The sequence below is a fragment of the Scyliorhinus canicula genome, chromosome 6 (genome assembly GCF_902713615.1).
Source record: "Scyliorhinus canicula chromosome 6, sScyCan1.1, whole genome shotgun sequence".
In the NCBI taxonomy this organism is placed as follows: Eukaryota; Metazoa; Chordata; class Chondrichthyes; order Carcharhiniformes; family Scyliorhinidae; genus Scyliorhinus; species Scyliorhinus canicula.
In genome coordinates, this window is record NC_052151.1 from 68,944,739 (window position 1) to 68,968,477 (window position 23,739).

Here is a 23,739-nt window from a genome sequence, read left to right on the forward strand (position 1 = left end):
ACCAAGACAGACACCCACTGTTTATCATGCCGGGGGGGGGGGGGGTACTTAACTGCGTACAGGACCCAGATCCAACCCCATGACAGGAACTGTGTCAAGTATGGCACGAGAATTGAAACGCCTTTGTTGAGCAAATGGGAGGGGGGGATCCGGGGGGGGGGGAGGGGGGGGGGGGGGATAGACCCATGGAGGTTTAACAACCACCCAAGAGAGAAATAATTCTCCTTTTTCTCCCATCTGAACAAGGCCCACTCGTGTATAGACTTCTTTGTCATAGGGAAAAGGGTGCTTCCAGGTGTAACAAAGGCAGAATACTCCCTGATTGTAATCGGCCACAACGTGCCACACTACGTGGACGTGAAGCTGGAGAAGGGCCGGGACCAATGAAGGCTGGATGCAGCTTTCCTCACCAATAAGGAATTCTTCTGCACAAAGATATCCCAAGCCATCGACGGTTATGTAACCTGTAACCAGAATGGGGAAGTCTCACCCTCCACATTCTGGGAGGCACTGAAGGCAATGATCATGGAGTAACTCAAAGCGTATAGTGCCCTTAGGAACAGGAATGGAAGGGTAGCCAAGCAGCAGCTGGTCGACTCCATATTGGAGGTGGGTCGGTGATACTTCACGGCCCCAATTGTGGAACTGCTGGCGGAGAGAAAAGAGCTGGAGGCGGAATTTGACCTGCTCTCCAAAAGGAGGGCAATTCACCAACTCTGTCAGGCATGGGGGCCTTCTACAGTCACAGAGACAAGGCCAGCTGCATGCTGGAAACACCAGTCGAGAAAACGGGCAGCCGCGAAAGGTATAGCACAAGTTAGGGACGGAAATGGTAGGATGGTAGCAGAGTCAAACAAGGTTAACAAGGCCTTTGCAAACTTATACCAAGGGCAATACATCTCCAAACACCTGGAGGGGGACTCGGGGATGATACAGTCCCTCAACAGGCTGTACTTACCAGTGATGGGGAGGACAGGAAATAATGCTGGAAGCACCGCTAGAGCTAGGCAAAATCGTGAATGTATACATTTCATGCGGTCAGGAAAAGCAGCGGTACCCGGTAGACCTTTACAAAAAAGTCTCAGCGGTGCTGGCCCTACACTTGCGGGAGATGTTCAATGACTCATTGTCAAAGGGGGCCCAGCTGCCCACACTGGCCCAGGCCTCATTCTCACTGATCCCCAAAAAGGACAAAGACCCAACAGTGCCTCTTAAATACTCATGCAAAAGTCCTAGCGAAAGCACTAGCGAGGTGTCCAGGGAGCTACCTGCCAGAAGTGATCGCGGAAGGTCAGGCCGGGTTTGTCAAGAGCACACAGCTAACAGTGAACATCAGACACCTGCTGAATGTAATAATGAGCCCATCCAGGAAGAAGACACCAGAAGTCATCATCTCCCTGGACGCTGAGAAAACCTTCGCTCAAATAGAATGTAGATTCCTCACAGGGGTACTTGAATGATTTGGGTTTGGAGCAATGTCCACTGTGTGGGTGAAGCTCCTGCACACTGCACCTATAGCGGTGGTATGGACGAATGCCATCAGCTCCAAATACTTTTGGGAGGGGTGCCTGTTATCCCCACTCCTGTTTGCATTGGCAATCAAACTACTGGCCATCGCCTTCGGTCAGCGGAGTGGTGGATGGACATTTGAAGAGGGGGCATCTCACTCTATGCGAATCACCTGCTCCTCCATGTAACGAACCCCCTAGCCAGCATGGGAAAGATAACAGGACTCCTTAGGGAGTTCAGCGCCTTCTCAGATTACAAACTCAACGGGGCGCGATTCTCCCAGGCCCCCCCCCCCCTCCCCACTCCCCCGGGGCATACTTTGTTGCGCGGCCGGCACCTGATCCCCAAGCCATGTTGCGTAGGGGCCATGGGCGCTGAAGAAGTCCCCCACGCATGCGTGGGTTGGCACGGCCCAACTGCACATGCGCGGGTTGGCTCAGTGCCCATTTGACGCCTGCAAGTGAGGCTGGAGCGTTGTGAACCGCTCCAGCGCCGTGCTGGCCCCCACAGTCGGTTGTCCCTGCACCCATTTCGCTCAGTCGTGAAATGCGACGGCGTTCACGACGGCACGAACACTTAGTCTCCATTTTGGAGAATCGCGCCCAGGATGGCAAAGAGCAAAGTCTTCCCGGTGAACCCCCAAGAGGGAGGAGTGGAGCTGGGGCACTGCTGTTGATAGAAACTCAAACCAAGTTCAGGTACCTGGGGATACAGGTGGCCCACACCAGGAAGAGGCTCCACAAATGTAGCCTCTCCAGCCTGGTGGAGGAGGTGAGGAGGGATCTGCAAATATGGGACTCACTCCCTCTCTCGCAAGCCGGAAGAGTACAGACAGTCAAAATTAATGTGCTGCCAAGGTTCCTCTTCATATTCAGATCACTCCCAATCTTCATCCCCAAACCTTCTTCACCAGCGTCAACAATTTACTCTTGAACATCTTCCAGAGAAGGCAACATGTGGGAGGCCTGAACTTACTGAACCTCCTATTCTACAACTGACACCGGAATCAGGAAACAAGATTGGGCAGAGAATCGGTCCCGACTCCGAAATCTAGGCGGGCGCTGATTCCGTGTCAATTCGCAATTCTCCGTCGCTTCAACAGCAGCGTCAATGCTTTCCCGATTGCAGTAACAATAAACACCTTAGACATTTCATTAGAGGGCCAGACCCGGTATTCTCCGGGGCCTCCGCGATTGTCCGCCTCCAAGGCGCCGAATTCCCGACAGCGAGATTCACTTGTGCTTTTAAAAATTGAGAAACTACGTTGTGGTTGATGAAGGAGAGAGAGGAGGTAGGACATGGAGAGGCCCGACCTTGGGCTGCTGGGCCGGTCATTGTCCGGGTTGGCTGCGTGGGGGCCCTGCCAGGGCCAGGGGGTAGGGAGGTGTTGGGGGGGAAGGGCCCCCCCCCCAACCACGGGACTGAGGCGGTGCCCAGGCACGGGCCTCCATTGTCGCGATCTGCAAGGCAGCCATTTATCTGCGCAGCCACTAACCACCCAACTTGGGACTTGGGCCATATGGATGACCCGACACCCGAACCCCCAACCTCCATCCCACCCTCCACCATAACACACATTGTGTGGCCTCCCATGCCTGACTGGGTCCCATGTCCTGCCCATCCTCATCCTCCCCCTCATCCTCCTCGTCGGACGAAGCCTGGCCTTCACCCGCCTCCTCCAACCCAGTCAGGCATGGGAGGCCACACGACGTGTGCGCTGGGGCCAACGTGCATGGAACACTCTGACCGCCTCCAGGTTCCATGACTAAGGGGGGACTGGCCAGAAGCATGGACACCATGCCCCAACCACACCCACCTCCCCCCTCCCCCCACCCCCCAGTAAACCCCTCTCCTGCAACCCCCTCCGTGATACATACTTGACACATTACGAGGGAGTGGGCCCTGGGTTGGCAGTAACAGTTGGTCTGGTCCATGGGATGGAGGATGATGACAACACGCTCTGCGATGAGCCTTGGTGATCTACATCTCTCCACCCATCGTCGCACTTCCCACCGTCCACCTGGGTGATCCCTGACTGCGAGCTGGCCATTCCATCACACGGTTCCATTGGGTCCTTGGGTCGCGGTGGTGGGGATGGTTGTGGGTCGTGGGGGGAGGGTGGGAAGCCCAGCCCACCCACAATGTCCACCCATCCTCCCAACCCTCTCTGGCCCAGACCAGCCCACCCGTCATACCCATCTAACAGATTACCGAGGCAGATTGTAACAGTCTGAACAAGTGTTTAATGTGCACAAATATATATAGATGCATGCCTTTCCCCTATAACTAAATTGTGCCCTGCACTCATTCCAACTGGTGTCTTACTTCCTGGCCTTAGGGGCCCTAATGCCATGTCTAGGTAGATCCCCAGGCAGTACATCAGGAGTACAGGCGCCCTGTGACCTGCGTCCCCATGGACGGCTGTCTTCTGTGGTGACTGGGCCTGATTGGTCCTGGCTGTTGCCCAGGTGTCCCAGGTGGTGCTGCTCTGTTCTGTCCACTGCCCATGTGACATGTCAGGAATAGGAGGGGCGGGGGGAGTCTGAGGTGCTGCGGTGTTCCTGCACCTCCCCTGCGGGAGTCACTGGCAAGGTACCCATCATGCCTGGAGTAAAGCATTTAGTTCTGGGTGCTGCACTTTAGGAAGGACATATTTGGAGGGAGTGTAGTGTAGATTTACTAGAATGATACATAAACTCCAAAGGTTAAATTATGAGGAGAGGTTAAATAAACTAGTGTTGCATTCCCTGGAATTTAGGAGATGATGTGGGGGATTTGATCAAACTTTTCAAGATATTAAAGGGAAGTGATAGGGTAGATATAGAGAAACTATTTCTGCTGGTTGGGGAATTTAAGACGAGGGGGGATAGCCTAAAAATTAGAGCCAGGTTTCTCAAAAATGATGTTACACGCAAAGGGTGGTAGAAGTTCAGAACTCTCTTCTGCAAAAGGTATTTGATGCTGGAGCAACTGTTAATTTTAAAACTAAGTTTAAGAGATTTTTATTAACCAAAAGTAATAAAGAACAGGGACTCAGGTGAAAGTTAGGTCATAAGTCAGCCTGATCTTCTTAAACGATGGAACGGGCCCAAAGAGCTAACTGGCCTACTATTCCTATGAAATGAAATGAAATGAAATGAAAATTGCTTATTGTCACGAGTAGGCTTCAATGAAGTTACTGTGAAAAGCCCCTAGTCGCCACATTCCGGCACCTGTCCAGGGAGGCTGTGCTTTTTTGCACAAAGAGATCAATGACCGGAAGAGAATAATGGAATGGTTACAATGCAAAAGGGGCCATTTGGCCCATTGTCATTTCCTGCCCTTTTTAGTGACAGCAAAAAAACCCCCGACGCAATTCAAGAGTCAGCTTAATGCTGTGATGAGGCAACTAAAATATCCATTGGATTAGTGACCAAAAGTGGGCCGAATGTATTTAATTGATATGAGAAAGTTCATTGTAACAATGAGCTACTACTTGTGTTTTAAGTATGTGCTGTGGGTGGAATCTTACCAAAAAAATGACAAAGTGTCAGTTCCAGTGAGAAAAACGGTGTGGGTCCTGCTGATGCCGTCAGTGGGATTTCTCTCAGCATTTTGAACCTCTTTGCCAGAATGTGAGTGGGTGTGGTTTACTCCATCGCTCTGGCGGGGCTGAGCCTCTTCGAGCTGGGAACCAGCTCCAAACAGATTGGGGCACCAACTTCAAAGGGCGCCCTGACTAGTTCTGCAGCTTTACAGCCCCCAACCCACATCAAGGAGATCCCGGGGGCTTTCAACCCTCGACATTCATAACTGGCATCCCCCCCCCCCCTCCCCCTCCCCCTCCCCATCCCCCTCATGGCCTGGTAGCTACACTTGCCTCTGCACCCCCAGAGCATTCGCTTGACTGCCTCACACTTGCTAAACTTGTTGAAAATAGTAACGCCAGCGTGACGGCATGCCGACCTGAATATTACGTGGGAGGGTGGAAGATCTGGAGAAAGTGTTCACTTCTGACATGTATTGACATGAGGTTCGCGACAGGAGGGAGGGATGAAAATTCCAAAACCTAAGTGGGAATTCTCTGGCCGTTGGGATTCTCTATTCCCGCTGGCAGGGCAGCCCCACCCGAGGGTTTCCTGCTGGCATTGGGTAGCTTCAATGGAAAATCCCATTGACAAGCGGCGAGAAGGTAGAATCCCGCCGCCAGAAAACGGCGCGGTGCCGAGAAACACGCGGCTGAGGAATAATCCAGCCCTCGATTCACTCCGGATTTTGAGCCGCGCCAAGTTTCTCACAGGCGGAGAGTGGGGGCCCAAAATCACCCCCACATTGCCACATCCCCAGCCTCTCAAGCAGCTATGCTGCTGTGGGAAAGTAATGCTGGGGGGGGGGGGGATGAAAGAGATCAAATGTGGCAGGAGAATTGAGGCAGAAAGGTTGAGCAGAGGACGTTAGGGAGGGACTGGAAGAGGAAGGGGTTACAGGTTATTTACACAGCAGTGAGTGAGTCAGAGCAGCTGAGCCCGGCTCCTCTACTCCCCCTGTCGGCACAGGTCAGAATCTGACTGGAAATCCCCACTGGAAAGTCCCGGCGTGTTTTCCCTCCTCGTCTTGTTTCTGTCTTCTGACTTTCGCCAGAGTGGGGAAGAGCGTCTGCGAACCGAGCTCAGTGTCATGCGAGTGAAGTCCGGAGCAACCTTGCAGTTAAATTTGAGCAAAGCAGGGGGTCCGGACACAATTCAACAAGTTCACTATTCAGCAAGAGGCTGAAACCCAACCTTACCGGTAAAAACCTCAATTATTTCTGATTTGCAAATGTTTTATTCTGCTCGGTTTCGGGGTTGTGCTATTTAATCTGACTATTATTTTGTTTTAATGTCTGAATGTTGTGGGTGGCCCGTTTGCTTTGACAGGATCCGGCTTGCGTCTCTCTGTGTAACTAATAGCTGCCGTGCTAACTCCTTGCCATTCTCCATACGCTGCAGGGTGTACTGAAGATGGCAGCTGAAGGCGGTTTGTTGCCTCAGTTTCTCTTCGCCAGCAACTTGACGAAGACTGTGAGACTCCGGGAGAGGATCTCCAATGACCTGGTCAAGCCCGCCTGCACCAATGGTTTAATTCACTATTTCAGGAATATGCACAAGTACACGGTGGAGCTGTTCCGCCTGAGTCATTTCAGCCCTCAATTCAGGACTAAAATCCAAGAGGCTCTATTCGACAGGGCCCAACAGACTACCCTTGAGCAAAACAGGAACCTCAACTGGTGTAGAGAGGTCAAGAAGCTTGTGCCTTTGAAGACAAACGGTAAGAGTTGAAGCACAATTCCTCATTCGTCAATTTCAAAAGAATTTCAAAAGTCTTTACAAACTTTTTAAAAATATCTTTATTTAGCCCTGCTGCCTTTCAGCGCCAGTGACCCGGGTTCAATTTCGGCCTTGGGTGACTGTGTGGAGTTTGTACCTTCTCCCTGTGCCCACGTGGGTTTGTTCCGGGAGCTCCGGTTTCCTCCCACAGTCCAAAGATGTGCTGGTTAGGTGGATTGGTCATGCTAAATTGCCCCTTAGTTTCCTACGGGGATAGGACAGGAGTGGGCCTGGTTGGGGTGATCTTTCAGAGGATCAGTGCAAAGTTGATGGGCCGAATGGTCTCCTTCGACGCAGTAGGGATTCGTTGATACTATTATCTATTTTACGGATCTCATATGCGTGACATTGTAGCAGCTATTTTCACCATAGTGGAGTTAGCTCTACAAGAGACAAATAGTTGACATGTTTTTTCATTCAAAATCTAATATTTCATATTTCCAAAGTGGGCATATTTTCTGGTGTAAGTAATATTTTTATTTTCAAACAAAGGAACAGGCAGATTGCTGCAGGGAACAACTATTGCAAATTCAGTTCATACCAATACAGTGATCTTCCATTGTATTTGGGTTTGATTCTTTAATGAAATCAACATTAGTATACAATTTTCAATTTTGTTGCTTTTTCGTTGATTGTGTGTTTTTTTTAAACACACACAATAGGAACTCTGCTCAGAGTTAAATTGCTGCCTGTAACATGTTTAGGGTTGTTTGAAAAGGTGTTTCAAAGGATGTTGGCCATTACATGGTTGTTCATTCCACCAAAAAGGATTGACAATTTAAACAGTTTCTCAGATATGAAGATACCGAAATTGTACAATGCTCATTTTACAACTTGATATTAAACATCACCACAGCAGCTGAATCTTAACAAATATATTGTTCCCTATCTGGGCTGATAATAGGACATTCAATTCTACATGATGACAATGAACAATTCTATTTCTGAAAGAAATTTGAAATTAATTCTGTGACCGCCTAGAGCTCTCTCATGCAAAGTTTCGTTTTCAGTTTAAGAAGCCGAGTGGCAAATGCTGCCAAATGCTCATTCAGACAGTTTCAACATTGCTACCAAAGTAGCCTTTGTGATCATTTGTAGCCGCAAATCTTCAGTGCGAGGCCAAAAGTTATTTTTTGAATTGATCATTTCTTTCCATGAGTTCTTTACGAGCAGAGTATGCACAGACTACATTCCGAAATTTAGGTGTTTTCGGTGATTCAGTGCTGACGTATCTGGGGATGTGAAAATATAGCAAATGGGGAAGGGTGTAGGAGTCTGTTAAAATTAAAACTTCCCCTGAAAGTCCCAACAGCTATTGGTTGAATCAAATTTTACTTGTGTAATGCATAAACATTCCAAGTACCCAAACTCCCCAACCACACCCACTTGGAAATTCCGCTTCATAAAATAGGGCTCAGACAGCTACACATTACAAAAGAATAATGGCGACTGACTGCATGCAGTATTAGTCAAACTGCTACTCGTATGGAAATTCCATAGATTATACAGGGAATTTTACATGGCTCATTCTTAAAAAGGAAGTCTGAACATTGAACTCTGTGCATTCCCTGGTGATTCATTTTAGTGCCTTTATAGCTAGTTTCCATATCTAAGTAGGTTAGATCTGGTTATAACGCTCGCTTCAGTTTTATTTTTCCTTTCTCTTTCACCCCCCCTCCCCTCACCTCCTTTTTCAGCTCTGCCCCACAAAAAATTACAAATGAATCAACCAGGAAACTAATTTTCTGATACGTAATTATTGTTGAAATAGGTACAGGTTTTGCATGAACGCTAACTGCAGATCTGAGCTAGAAATTTTTATTGTGAATTGGTCCACGTGTTACTTGATCGAGCACCAATTGATATTTGGCTGCCATAATGTTTCTTCTGAGGACAACCTTCTAAAAATCATTGTGTGGCGATGTAAATGTTTTATTATTAAGAATACAAGTTTTAATGTACTTTGGTGTTTTCGGTCTTGTGGTAAAACAATAACAAGAATCTCTCTGTCAGAGGATCAATAATTTCATCAATGTCAGGTTTTCAACTCGCATATTGAAATTTGGAAGTGGGATACTAGCTTTAGACCTCTATAAATGTGTCAGCAAAAATCCGTTCGGAAAACCAATGATTCCGAATGCTTTTCCACATTCGGGCCATGTCACTGTGCAGTGGTTTCACACTGCACATACATACCAAATCCTGTTACAGTTCAGTACTGTAATGTTGAGTTTCTCTAACCTGGAGCAGAGCCTTACAAGCAAAGTTATGTGACTGAAAAACTATTCAATGCTGGGTGACCTAAGCTTGTGTTTACTTAACGTTTGGCCATTGTTGTATTAGAGGAAAAGAGGCTCTAATGATACATGCTGTCCCTAAAATAGTGCATCGTCTGATTTAAAAGGGATTATGCTTTGGGAGATTATAGACTGTGATTTGGAGAAAGAAAAATTGGATGTTCTGAGATGGGAAAGATTGTCTTATCAACCAACTAACTAGTGCTAAGATTATTGGAGGTACTGTCCAACATGGTAGCATGATGTGAAGCTACAGGATCCTATTGGTTGCACTTATAGCATCCTTAATGTGTGAATGTGAAAAATGTCAGAATTATCATTCCATGGGTAGCTAGAGAATTTCAGATGCTCTGCTGGGTGTACACCATACTTGACCGATGATTTCCTCATTAGAATAATGGCTTATTGAGGTGGGTGTTCCCTAATTTAATTTTCATTAAACTGGGCAGACCTGTGGTGGTGAATGGAATTGTTCTGTATTTTGCACCAATCATCAGAGTCAGACAGTATAACACAGATCAGGCTGATCCTAATCTCCGTTTTAGAAATGTATTTTTCTTGTGTTGTGGTGACGTGGGAAAGGGCAACATTTATTGTCCCTCAGATACCCTAATGGGCTTCTTGAATGGCACAGTTGTAGTGATGATGCCCCCTCAGTGGTGTTGGGAGACATTTCTGATTTAATGATGGTTAAAGAGTGGCAATGTGTATGCTGTTTAGGATGGTGTGTGACTCACCACTCTTGTATCAGATGGTACTGGTTATATGGGAGGCAGATGCTGTTGAAGTAACTGGTAGTTACTACATTGTAGCCTGTAGCCACAGTATGTTGGTGGACATTGAGTCCAGTGGCATGGACATCATTCACGCTTCATGCTGGATAATATAAAACCTATTGAATGTTGTCACTATACCCATTAGGTAGGTGATGAGCATTCCACCATACTCTTGACTTAACCTCTTCAATATCTACAAGGCTTTTGAGGGGTCAACAGTGAGCTTTACATCACACAGAGCCCAGTCGGTCTCTTCTTTTTTGCCTTGGTATTGATTTTGTTGATCTTTGGGAATGCCAATAAAGTACTTGGCGATGTGGCAAGGTTTTCTCTAGTACAAGATGACACTAGCAACAGCAACTTGTATTTATATGGCACACTTTGAGGGGGAGAGCTGACTGGTGGTGATTTAACCTGAGGATCACCACACCTCAAGTGAGGAGCAAGTTTGAGAAAGCAGGGCCTTTGTTAATAACCTCAGCCAGTACCGGAATTGAACCCACATTGTTGGCCTTGCTCTGCATCACAAACCAGCTGTCCAGCCAACTGAGTTAAACCCAATTTCCATCACAACCCCTTATATTTTTCTCTTTCTGGACCTGGTGGTGGGCTGGGTAGCCTGATTTTACAGTGGCCAGAGATTAGATGCTTGGTTTCTGCCCATAGCCCATCAATAAAAGGCTAGTGAAGCCCGTCCTCAAAACGAACCTGGACTCTTGGCATTATTGGGCAGTTGCCGATTTCAGCAAGGCACATTACACAAACCACTGTATTTCTGTTTCCCCACACGAGTTGCACAAGAGTTACCAGTGAGTGCAACTGATAATTTAACAAGGGTACAATGCCATGCATCCAAACAAGTGGGTAATCATTTGGGTTAGCTGTTATAACTTTGTGCCTGCCATTAGAATGGCTCTGTGCCTTAATTTGTCTTTTTACTATTTGCAATCTACCCTCAATCATTCCAAACCCAGTTTTAAAGTGAGTTAACATTCCTGCCATCCTGCTCAAAATCCTTGGGCTTTTATTTGGCGCTAGAATGAATAAGCAGTTTGATGTGTGGCTCCAATCTTTAAGCAGCACAAAGCACAAAGTATATGCAGGACAATCCCTGCTGCTTTATTTTCCCAAAGATGGATATGCCATCTTCCCTTCGTCCACCAGGAAGAATGGGCTGCAACTTCCAGGTACTGTAGGCTTAACTGGGTTAATAGTGTGTCAGAGATGTTAGTGAGAAAGTTCCTGGAAACAATTCCATTTTGAGTGATATTTTTATTCTGTGATTAAGTTTTGTGCCTTCAGATGGATTCTGGCAATTTATACACTGCTGACTTTTCTGATTATTACAGCAATCAATAACATTAATGAAATAACAGTTCTTTGGGCTGGCCCACAAAATAAAGAACGGCCAACTATTTTTGCACAAACTGTCTGACATTAAACACGTTTTGCCTGTGTAACATTTTCCAAATTAAGATTGAGTAACTTATTAATTTGAAGACAAGATATGATTTGTTTTTTCTTTTCACTTAATGGTTATAAACATTTGTTTATAATACATCTTTGCATATAAAACCTTGGGTTAATTTGAGTTCTCCCCTTATTTGTTTCTGTCTCAGGTGATGGAAACTGCCTTCTGCATGCCACATCCCAGTTTATGTGGGGAGTTCAGGACATTGATCTTATCCTTCGCAAAACACTATGGGACGCCCTGAAAGAAACCGATACAAGAAACTTCAAACTACGGTGGCAGATCGAATGTGTCCGATCACAAGGATTTGAAGCCACGGGCCTCCGTTATAACACCAAGGTGAATAAGGCATTTTCAATATTTGCTTCAAAAATATCTAACACGATGCTGATTTTATTGGAAGTAATGGTTTTGGAAAAAATAATTGGTTTTGTTACACCAAATACTGAATAAGTTAACGTTTGGTGTTGATATCAGAATACAATTGCAGTTTTGGGGCATCAACCATTTCAATAATTTTGCTCCATGATATATTTTTCCTATTTCTAACAACTAATTTTTTCTACAGAACTGGGATGACGAATGGGAGAAGGTGCTGGAAATGGCATCAGTAGGTTCACAGTTTGGCCAGCCAGGGTTACCTTTCGACTCACTAGAGGAGATCCATATCTTTATCCTTGCCAATATCCTTAAAAGACCAATAATTGTTATTGCTGGTGAGTGTTTGACAAAAATAAAAACTACTGCACAAAGTATTGATGAGAATAAATTACCGGATGTTGCGTATGCATGTGAAATTTGAAAATGAGCTGATCCTTCACTGGATGCAAATGTTCTTTTTATAGAAGGGAAACACAACTGGGTAGAGGCTTGTGTGGCTGATTGTGTTTCGAGTGCGCATTTCTCCATTTTTTTGAACTCGATTCTTTTTTCCCAATTAAGGGGCAATTTAGCATGGCTAATCCACCCACCTTGCACACCTTTTGGGTTGTAGAGGTAAGACACTGGGAGTATGTGCAAACTCCACAGGGACAGTGATCCGGGTCTTCAGCACCATGATGCAGCAGTGCTAACCATGGCACCACTGTGCCGCCCGTGATGTCTCCGTTTTTGATCAGAATCAATAGAAGTCACTAAAAGATATCATGTGCAAAAACTTCCAGATGTTCAATAATGGGACAATACTTATTGTTTACATTGGGATTAGATCAAAGTCATTCCCCAATGATGATTTAGGATATTGATATAATTTATGTTGCAGTTTAAAGCAAACTGTCAGTTGTTGGACTTTAGGTAGTTGTGTTAGGTATATCCCGTACACGTTAGACATAAATGGATGGATCGACTCTGTAACATTAGTCTCCATTCAAAGAAAAATTAAAGATGGAGGAAAAATGACCCTGTGACCCTGGCTTGTCTTCAGGGTTGATTCATGCTGTGATGTCACCAAGTTCATTCCAACATGATCCATTCATACGTAGAGTGTAACAGAATTGAAAGGTCAGAAATTTAATCTTCATGGTGTTCACAAAAATGCAATTTGAGTTGTACCCGCACCAACAGGATTCAGCAGTAAGCTGTTGATCATCCCTTTGAGATTTTGCTTAAAGTCTTATATTTCCAGAAACCGCAATTTCTTAAATTGTTTCTACAGAGTGAAACTCATCTCTTGCAAAGTTGTCTTTAACAAGCAATCATTCCTTTCAACAGACAGAGTGCTGAGAAGCTTCGGCACAAACACAAGTTTGGCTCCCTTGCATTTTGGAGGAATTTACCTGCCACTGCATTGGCCAGCACAAGAATGCTACAAATATCCCATAGTGCTCGGATATGACACACAGCATTTTTCACCACTTGTTACCATCGATGACAGGAGTCCAGGTATCTACTGATTTTTTTTTCTCTTAAATCAATGTGAGTTAACACCACATTCAAAATTGTCTGGTTCATGCTATGTTATTAGTATCCACCTGCAGAAATGAAAAGAAAAATATAGAATTGTTAGAAAGTTGAACAAAAACAGAAAATGTTGGAAACATGCAGCAGTCCTTCAGCTTATCGTGTGACCTTTATTCTTTTGTTGCTGTAGCTGCACTTTAATTTTCCGCACCACCTTTTATGCCTTCCACCCAAATACTGATATCTTCAAATCATTGCAGTGTGAAAGGAGGCCATTTGGCACTTCAAGTCTGAATCTACCGTCCGAAAGAGCACTCTAACTGTGGACACTCCCCCCACTCTATCCCCATAACCCCACGCATTCTCATGGCCAATCCACCTAACTGAGCATCTTTGAACACTGAGGGGCAATTTGGCATGCCCAATCCACCTTTTTTTTAAATCACCATAGACCCAGATGTCTGCTTTCCCCTTTGAGGGGGAGTGCTGAATGGTGGTGATTTAACCTGAGGATCACCACACCTCAGGCAAGAGGCAAGGTTGAGAAGGTGAGGCCTTTGTGAATAACCTAATTGTATTTCTGCCCTGCAATTTTACTTGAGAGTTCTACTTCCAACTTTCACCTGGGTGGGTTTTTAGATGAGTGAGAAACCACCTAACTCCCCACCCCTGCTCTCCCAGTGCACCGGTTGTCCATGGCATTTAAATATTCAAATAACAATTAAAGTTCCATTTTAACAAATGACTTCGAATGTAACAGAACTAATTCCCAAGCTGTGTGAAACTCAGTGGGATCAGTGGGGCGAGTACACTGGAGGAACTTCCTTCAGTGAAACTAACAGGCTGGGAAACCTTTAATCAGTTAATGAAGAGCTGCAGCCATGACCAAATGGGAGACTGCTGCTCACAGCTCTCCTCGGTGTGCTTTCTATGCTTGAGAGGTGATTGGCAGCTTCTTGGAAATCCATTCACCTGCACTGCATCTTACTCCCCTTTAGTTCCGCTTAACCTGAAGGAAGTAAAGGTTAATGCCCAATTGTAAAGTGTGTAATGCCCCACGCTGGTTGGGTCTTGGCCTCTTCCCAATGATGTTTCCTCACAGGACAAAAGAGCAGAGAGTTTTGAGTTTTTATAATTATGGAGATAGAAGAAAAAGATAACATTTGTGGAGGGTGATGCGAGGCATGGATGCAAGAGGGCAATAGGCAGCTGTATTTTTAAAATTGTGAACATGGCCTTTGGAGTATTTGTCCAGACGTCTTCTTTATTAGTCCAACAATTATGCAGAAAATTGAAAATAAAATGTTTAATGTGCCTAATTCCTTGTTTCGCCTGAAATACACACAAGATCAATTGTATTGCCCAAACTGGCCGTTTAAAATGGTAAACTTTCACTGATGTAATGCAGCAATGCCAATGCCAGGTTTCTCCAAGTACCCACTTGAGCCCGACAGTACAGTTATACAAATGAGGGAAAATACAAAATAGTGGCTAGAACTCCCCTGGTTGAAAAAGGGAATAAAGGTCTTGGCGTAACCAAGTCAAACACAAACACAAAATTAGATGGACCCAGGAGACTGAGAACTTTCAGGGCTCTGCTTTCTTTCAACTGATGCTTTCATTTTAAAACCTGTAATGTACAGAATTTCACAATCAAAGACAGAAAAAGGTGACATCGTGATTTAGATTCTTAACCAGAGTTTTGCCATTTCCTGCTTGTTTTTGTTAGCAACAGAACTTCCACCTCGACCATGCATGTGATACTTCATTGACCCACCCTGCGTTGGGTAAATCCATTGCACATGTATAATGCTGACCTGTTGTTTTCACAAATCTCCTCAAATATTTGTTCCACAGTAAAGTGCTAAAAACATAATGTTTGATGTAAACTGTTATGTTTCAAACAGAAATCCGTGCCGTTCCATTGGTCCATGATGGAAGAAGACAATTTGAAGACTTCACTGTGCATTTTTTAATACCAAAAGAGGAGGAAAATAAGGCCAGGCTGTTGGAAGACTACTTTAATCTGATTGAAATTCCAGTCCAGGGTCTGGAGTTTGGTACTACTCACTTAATTAAAGCTGCAAGGTAAAATAGTTGTCTTATTGGTTAATCGCACCTTGCTTCCTACCAGTAGTTTATTTTTGCTTGTGACTGCTTTGTGGTGAAGCCAAATTGCACATTTGTTAAAATGGCAGTTGGTTGTGTAATTACTTTCAACACTTTTAGTCAGACAAAAACAAAAGTGAAACATCAAGAGAGTCTAAAATGGCTGCTGTGGAATCTAGTTATATGACTTTTTTTTTATCAGTGTTGTGTAATTACATCCATCTTGAGAATTAAAACTGACTCCAGTAATGGGAAGAAATGCCTAGTCATTTCTGATGCAAGATTCCTCTTGCGAACTTTTGAAACTAATTTCTGACTTTAAATGTTGTGCCTCAGGCTTTTGGTGATGTGCATTGCAAATTGAAGAAAGCTGTGCACCTTGTTCAGGGGTTGTAGAGCAAACTTCAGCTGAATGCTGGAGCTTTTTCCATCACTAGTTTGCTAAATAATGTATTACTTTTCTAATTCTTGGAGGAAATTCAGAGGCTTTTCTGAAGTTAATGGAATATAATGCTCGTAATACCGCTGTTGGTTCACATAATGTCCACAATGCAGTTTGGTCCACATTAAAAACACATAACCAGTTGATTTCTACAGAAATAGTTTGTGTTTTTTTTAAATGAAGTATATGTGGCATAGATTTTAAACCTGTGCTATTTTGGTGGTTTCAGGTTGGATGAAGGCAACCTTCCAGAAGACTTAAATTTAGTGGAGGATTACTATCAGCTGGTGAATCATGAACACAAGAGATGGCAGGAGATTCTGGCTGAGACCAATAGGCCTGCTTACAACCGGATCCAAATGAATGCTGCTGCATATCAAGGGTCACTTATAGAAGAAAAATGTGCCACCTTTGGGTGCCTTTTCTATTGTTCGGTAAAGACAAAACCATTTTGTCATGAGTGTTTTGAGCATGCAAAGGGCACAAAGACAGAATGCAACATGAAAGCTCATGAGCAACAGAAAAAGAAAGGATACTGTCCTCCTCGGACTGAGTTGGTTATCACTGCGACGACGCCTGCAGAACCAGAACGATCATCTCGGCCTCGCTCAGCACCGCCCACAGCCCCTAGTCTTTCTCTCTTTAGCGAAACAAATGCCATGAAATGCAAGGTTCCCAAATGCCCTTTTACCTTTAATGTACAGCACAATGGATTATGCGAGCAGTGCTTCAAAATGAGAACAGTAGTGCCAGGCAACACTACTGATAATAGGACTCCTGAGTTGAGAGCACCCTGTCACAGAGAGTCCAGTTCAGAGAGAGTGGGTTCCTCCCAGGAGAATTCAAGGACTAAGCAAGCTGCTGGTAACCCATTACATCAAGAGTGCAACCAATGTAGTAGTTGTCATCAAGAAACTCTAACGACAGTTAACGGATTGTGCAATATGTGCTTGTTAACGACATTTCAAGGAATCACTTCATCCTCCCACGACGACTCTAGCTCCTTACGTTCAGGCCACGAGAGGTCACATTCCGACCCAAGCCAAATTACACGGAATATGGGTCACCTGCCAGCCGTTAATCAATACCACACCTCTAATGTATGGCCTTCCGCCACTGGGCCACAGGCTTCTGAAAGCACACAGAAGAACCGAGCCAACCACACCCCTGAGGAGCCAAAAGAAGGTTTCCAACCATGCAAGAACTCTGGGTGCTACTACTTTGGAACAAAAGAGCACCAGGGATATTGCACCATCTGCTTTATTGAGTACAGAGAAAACCTCAGTAAGTTGTGTACTTTCTTAAAATAAATGATTCATGAGCTTTCTGTAAGGGAGCATTTGATGATAACATTCACCAGCTGTCTGGAAAATATTTAGCTGTCTTGACTAATTCAATTCTGGAATAGCCCTTGTGAAAGGGTTGTCCATTTGTTCAAAATTTTAGTTATAGTTTTTATAGTTAGGTATTTTTAAAGCAATTTTTAAAAAAGTATATTCATTAGGGCTGCCTGGAAGAATTGGGCCCAGATAGAATGCCTAATTACTGCTGTGCCTTTTTACCATTCCAGTGCTATTTACAAATTTCATAGCCTAAACTTTGATTTCAATTTGAACTGTTCAGTTCATTCAACTATCTTCAAAGCAAGCTCCCAAAAAAAAACACACTAAAATCCCTCACTTTGATACCACATTGTGAATGTGATTTTATCGGGTCTAAGTAGAAATAAATGTCAGAGATCCTCAAGGCACTTTATCGGATTTTGGTCAAAACATGTATTTCAATGTTAAAGGAAAGATCTTGGGATTCATTCATTGTGTATTAGATTTGTTTATAAGTGGCCATCTCTATTATCCAGTGAAGGAAGTAGGTCTGCTAGGGTATCCTACAAAATTATCTGCTGCAACATCTCCCAAAAAACCACATACAAACAGTAATGTGAGTACCAGGCGAGATTAGGGGATGTATTTGTTCAGAACAGATGTACGTTCATTTTTTTCCATAAATATCTGTTGCAGAATGCTGCATTGTTTGTGGCTTTTTTAACAAAAGTAATCAAACCAATGTTGCATCTTTTTTTCTTGTCTCCAAAAGGTGAGACCTCTGCCGTTAATCAGAACAGACCACGGAGGAATGTACAGCCTTCTCACCGACCATCTTCAACTGATCCCAGATTCCAGAACCAGGCTAGCTGTCGAGGTCAAGACTGCAACACATTTGGAAACAGTCATTTCGAAGGATATTGCCAAAAATGTTTTATAGATACACAATATCAAAGATACAACGAAGCAACATCTCGAGGGAATTCCAGCACTGTAAGTAGCTTGTGATGTGTACAGTTGGATATAGAATTTTAAATTATACTTTTAATCACAAATATGCTCTCCCTCTATCACAGGATTGTACTTTTATGTATACTTTTTCCTCTGTCCTTGATCAAGTCTCCCCACAAAATACCTCGGAGCCAAAAGAGTAGACAAGCAGACAATCTGCTCCTAGGTCTATCCCAATGTTGCTTTGGTTTTCTAGCCCATCGATAGAGCTGAATTTACAATTCACTACACTGGTTGTTTGTGTGCTCCTTAATTCATCTCGGGTACACTTCCCCACCCCAGAATTTGTTTTTGCCTAAGAATTTGGCGACAGTGAAGTGAAAATAATACTAGACATTTTCTTTTACACAAGTTGTACAAAATAGTTCTAAGAAATGTGAAAATGAAATGAAAATCGCTTATTGTCACGAGTAGGCTTCGATGAAGTTACTGTGAAAAGCCCCTAGTCGCCACATTCCGGCGCCTGTTCGGGGAGGCTGGTACGGGAATCGAACCGTGCTGCTGGCCTGCCTTGGTCTACTTTAAAAGCCAGCGATTTAGCCGAGTGAGCTAAACCAGCCCCTAATAAAATGTGTATGAAAATCTTGAGAAATTCTGCTTTTTCTGAGTACTTTGTAACTGGAATGAGGGTCAGAAGAATGAAGTGAATTGCCACGTGATTGTGTATGTTATTAAATTCCATACTAATGGAATTTCACAGTTTCCCTTTTCCGTTCTAAACTACTAGTCAGAAGCAAAACCGTTCTTTGATTTTCCTGGAATGAAAGGATGTGGAAGGCACATTATTGAGCCATTGCCACAACGTGCAGCATTTAAACTATGTCCTCTTTGACTTAAGTGCAAAAGTCATTACTGTTTAGAAAGAAAAAAATGAATCTCCCTAAACAATCAATGGAAGACATGCACGCCTACAGCACTAATTGGGGTAGGCCAATTCTACTTGCTGTCCTTGGCTCAGTAATTTCCATGGGGAGTGAAACCAGTTGAGGGACAGGGAGAAAATATACAAAAGGAGTAATATTTGCTTTTTGTGTATTTGCTGCAGAAATCAAAGTGGAATTCCCAGCTTGGGTCACTGTCTGTGCAGAGTCTGCACGCTGTCCCTGTGTTGTGTGGGTTTCCTCCGGGTGCTCCGGTATCCTCCCACAGTCCACAGATGTGCAGGTTAGGTGAATTGGCCATGCTAAATTGCCCCTTAGTGTCCAAAAAGGTTAGGCAGGGTTACTACGGGGATAGGGTGGAGGTGTGGGCTTAAGTAGGGTGCTCTTTCCAAGGGTCGGTGGGCCGAATGGCCTCCTGCGCTGTAAATTGTATGATTCTATGAAATAATTTTCTTCCTTGATTGTATCTTCCAGACTGCATCACAACGTCGACCTTCTGATGACATTGAGTTGAAAGGTCAGAGGATGAAATGTGCAAGGAACTATTGTAACAATGTAACATCCAATGACAACGAACTTTGCCTACAGTGTCGACAAAGCAATCCTGGCAGCGCCCGGGATCCAGCCTCAAATAACCCACCAAAACAGCATTGCCACACCACAGGCTGTGACCATTTTGGGAATAATAAATGCAATGGGTACTGCAATGAATGCTATGTTTTTATTTCTACTTATGGAAGAAAATAAAGTTCAGGGCAAATAGCAGAGGCAAAGGATTTTAGTTTCTGCAAGAGGATGAACTGTTTTCAGTGCCATTCTAAAAAGGGTACACAGCCGATGCAGAACATAAGGCTTTGTAAAGATTTTCTATAAATGTTTGATTTGTAAATTGACATATTTATTATATTCATAATTTGTTTTTCGAATGTTTTTTGAATGTCGAATGTTTGGGGAAAACCATAAAACTAGCCTTAATTTCTCTGTACTTTATAGTAAATATAATCTATGTCTTTATTATAACTCTAATAATTGTGCCAAGGGGAAAATAACCCTCAAATAAATTATTTACAAAACATACAAAGCATAAGCAAACTTGTTGTATAGTTTCAATGCCGTATATATTCTCGGACAAGGCTATGGAGAGATGTTACTACAGATCCCAACACTTGGTCATAACACTCAAGTTGCATCAATCACTCTTCACAATCATTGGGTGTGATTCTCCATCCCGCCAGCCCCAATTTCCTGCATGGCGCGCCCTCTCCGGCAGTGGGATTCTCCGTTCCCGCAGCCAGCCAATGGCGCTTCTGATTGTGACCACCCCACACCGTCGGGAAACCCACGGGCATGGGTGCATTGCCGTTGAAGCCGAGGGTCCCGCTGAGGGAGAATCCCGCAGAATTTCTGTTGAGAGTCAATACAAGTATGTTTACTGTAATGATGGAATCGTGTGGCTTAATTTTGAAAGAGCCATTTTGTGAATTTGTAAAAGGGGAAAAACTTGTTTGTCCTGTCCGAATATCTCGGCTTAAATTAGGACACAAAAACATTCGGCTCTGTTTACTTGTTCTTTGAATACTCGAGGATCATTTTAAATCCTGTTTCTGCAAGAAAAGGAATTATTAGAAATTTAACTTATTCAAAGCTTTCAATTAACTATTCAATATACCTGTACTTCTGAAATTTTACTTTTTAATGTTCTGTTCGAGAAATTGGCATAAACATATTTTTGGGGGGAAAAAAACTGCAACGGGTATGAGTAGAATTTTTCTGGTGAGGGGAGTTGAAAGTGTGCCTTTCTATGACAGTCCCATTGCTTTACTATTTTTGTGCCAAACTTCAATGTTACTTTTCAGGTCGTACTGTTAAATCTAATGGGTGACAGAAAATGCTCCTTTTGGAAAATGTCACTTCAGTTGCACTGAAATTTATTTTAATCACTTTGAATCACAGCATATCATTAAAAACATCCAGGAATGGCTGACCTATGCCATTTTAAAGTGCCCTCCTCGATTCATGGTCTTACCAGCCCAAGGATCAGTTTGCTCAAAGACCTTTGCTGCTCTAAATTGGCCCCAGAGGGTGATGACTCTCCAATTCCAATTTGGTGTTGTTCCCTACTTTACCAGTACAGAGAACAGGAGCTGTCCCATTAGTTTATTTGTTGGCACACCAGTTGCATCACTGCTACATGCTGATTTTTGCTCAAATTGATTTAAAACATGTCATTTTGGGATCGAGGCTTGAATCCAGGCGAAACTGATAGTCATAGATATTTACAGCATGGAAACAGGCCCTTTGGCCCAGCTTGGAACACAACTTCTCGCTCCTTTTAGCTATAAAGATCCGACACAAAATGTACTTGGACAATCTCAACCCAGTTCCAAGTAGATGCTAGTTCACAGCACAAAGATCCCCCATAATTCAGTGACAACCTTGCCGAGAAAGGGTAAACGAAGGCTGTCCTGGGAAATGGCCCAAATAAACTTTGGTTCCATTGGGCTGCTGTTCCAAAGAGAGGCTAAGGCACATTGTCGGGTGGAGTATTGTGGGAGCGATTCTCCGCTCCCCACGCTGGGTGGGAGAATCGCGGGAGAGCCGGGCGACTCATTTCACGCCGCCCTGGCACCCCCCCGCGATTCTCCCAGCCCCCCGCTCGGAAGAATCGGCTCTCGCCATTTTTTACGGCGACCGGCGATTCTCCGGCCCGAATGGGCCGAGAGGCCTGCCGTTCGCGACCGTTTCACGATGGCGGCAACCACACCTGGTCGCTGCTGTCGTGAACATGGGCGCCAAAGGCCCGTTTGAAACTCGTGGGGGGCGGAGAAGGGAGTGAGCACCACGGCCGTGCTCGGGAGGGGACTAGCCCGCGATCGGTGCCCACTGATTGACGGGCCGGCGTCTCAAAGGGATGCACTCTTTCCCCTCCGCCGCCCTGCAAGATCAAGCCGCCACGTCTTGCGGGGCAGCGGAGGGGAAGACGGCCACCGCGCATGCGCGGTTTCAGCCGTCGCAACGTCAGCCGCGCATGCACGGGTTGCCGCCCGGTGGCCGAGAGGTACGGAGCGCTGCTCCTAGCTCCCCGGGTGAATACGGTGAGAGGAGCGGCCTCCGAGGCCGTCGTGAAACTCGGCCGAGTTCACGACGGCTTTCACGATTTTTCCCGGGAGCGGAGAATTCCGCCCTGTATGTTTTCACATTTAGTTTGATGTGCACACCCTGATAACGCCTGACACTGATGCCGGTGGAGGATAACACCTCTTTGCCGATCGGTTAGGTCACTCAACCTGTTTCCATGTCATAATATTTTGTGTTTGTTAGTAGTTGTATATCAAAAAAGTGGAAAAGTGTTATTTTCCATTTCCAGCATACTTTACCCTAACATTCACATTTAGATGGGTATTGTTTGGCATAAGTTATACATAGAGCAACGCCCAACAATGTTCGTCAAACTGCATTTCACACTTTGAACTGTCAGCCAGCTAATGTTTCTTCATGTTTTTAAAAATGAGATAGTCCAAGGAACTAAAGATCAGTTACTTTAATGTTGGTAGTAGGGAAGATCTGGGAATTTTTACTCCAATATCGAGCTGCATTCTTCACTGCCTGACTAGTTGGTTTCCCGGTCCGGCGGAGAATGGAGCGTTGGCCAAAAAAGGGGATTGGTGCTGGGCACCAATCCAGGTCCGATGCTGTGATATCCCGCCAGTGGTGGCAGAGAGTTACATGCCCCTAGCTGGCAGGAGGATGAAAATCGGTCATCTGCACCTATTTGCCTCCGAATAATGGCCCGGAAGCCCGATTCACTCCAGCCCTCAGCCAGGAAGAAGGTGGGCGTGAATTGGTACTAGTCCTGCTGGTAAATTGAGAGGGATCAAGGATGCATGGGGGCTGCATGGTAGCTCAGTGGGTAGCACTGTTGCTTCACAGCTCCAGGGCCCCAGGTTCAATTCCCGGCTTGGGTCACTGTCTGTGCGGAGTCTGCACGTTCTCCCATGCCTGCGTGGGTTTCCTCCAGGTGCTTCAGTCTCCTCCCACAAATCATGAAAGACGTGCTCTCTGGTGAATTGGATATTCTGAATTCTCCCTCAGTGTACCCGGACGAGGGGCTTTTCACAGTAACTTCGTTGCAGTGTTAATGTAAGCCTACTTGTGAGGATTTGGGGAGGGGAGGGATGGCACAGAGGTGATTACTCACCCGAGCTGCTCTAAGTAAGTCGTTTAACCTCTTACGGCATTGCATGCCCGTGGTAAACCACGTTATTGTATTATACGCATTGTGCTGTATCGTGCATGCTTGAGCTTGTCCAGGCTGGCTCTGCCTGTGGCTCCCCTCAGGCTTATATATAAAGGTGGCAAGTCTCTGCCTCCGGACCCAGTTCGGGTCCAGAGGTAGGAGGCTTGCTGTTTAGTGTATCAAAGCCTCAGTTACATTTATCACGCGTTGTGTATTATTGATGGTGTATCAATTTAATACACTAAACTTCTAAAGATGGACTCTTCACTCAAGATGACCTCCTCACTCAAGCCTGATCGCTTGGAACTGGACCCACAGGCAGCCGATGCTACAGAAAGGATTGAACACTGGCTAAGCTGCTTCGAAGTGTACCTCGCATCCTTCAACGAAGACTTCACAAACCTCCAGAAGAAGTAGATCCTCCACGCACGGGTGAGCCC

At 44.9% G+C, this 23,739-nt stretch overlaps 1 protein-coding gene across 1 annotated transcript; it reads left to right on the top strand.

Annotated features, from left to right (window-relative positions):
• Positions 1 to 6,039: 6,039 nt before the first annotated feature.
• Positions 6,040 to 20,146, top strand: tnfaip3 (tumor necrosis factor, alpha-induced protein 3). The gene is made up of 9 exons (XM_038799451.1): positions 6,040 to 6,276; positions 6,477 to 6,795; positions 11,547 to 11,737; positions 11,967 to 12,114; positions 13,109 to 13,279; positions 15,205 to 15,385; positions 16,078 to 17,132; positions 17,943 to 18,163; positions 19,537 to 20,146. The coding sequence occupies exons 2-9, from the start codon at positions 6,489 to 6,491 to the stop codon at positions 19,807 to 19,809; spliced, it is 2,547 nt and encodes an 848-aa protein (XP_038655379.1). The 5' UTR covers positions 6,040 to 6,276; positions 6,477 to 6,488; the 3' UTR covers positions 19,810 to 20,146.
• Positions 20,147 to 23,739: the final 3,593 nt, after the last annotated feature.

Bases quoted from the DNA above. Each gene is read 5' to 3' on its own strand.
- tnfaip3 (XM_038799451.1), top strand. From the start codon at position 6,489: ATGGCAGCTGAAGGCGGTTTGTTGCCTCAGTTTCTCTTCGCCAGCAAC. The intron at 12,115-13,108 runs GTGAGTGTTTGA...TCCTTTCAACAG, and splicing joins ACCAATAATTGTTATTGCTG to ACAGAGTGCTGAGAAGCTTC. The intron at 18,164-19,536 runs GTAAGTAGCTTG...TGTATCTTCCAG, and splicing joins CTCGAGGGAATTCCAGCACT to ACTGCATCACAACGTCGACC.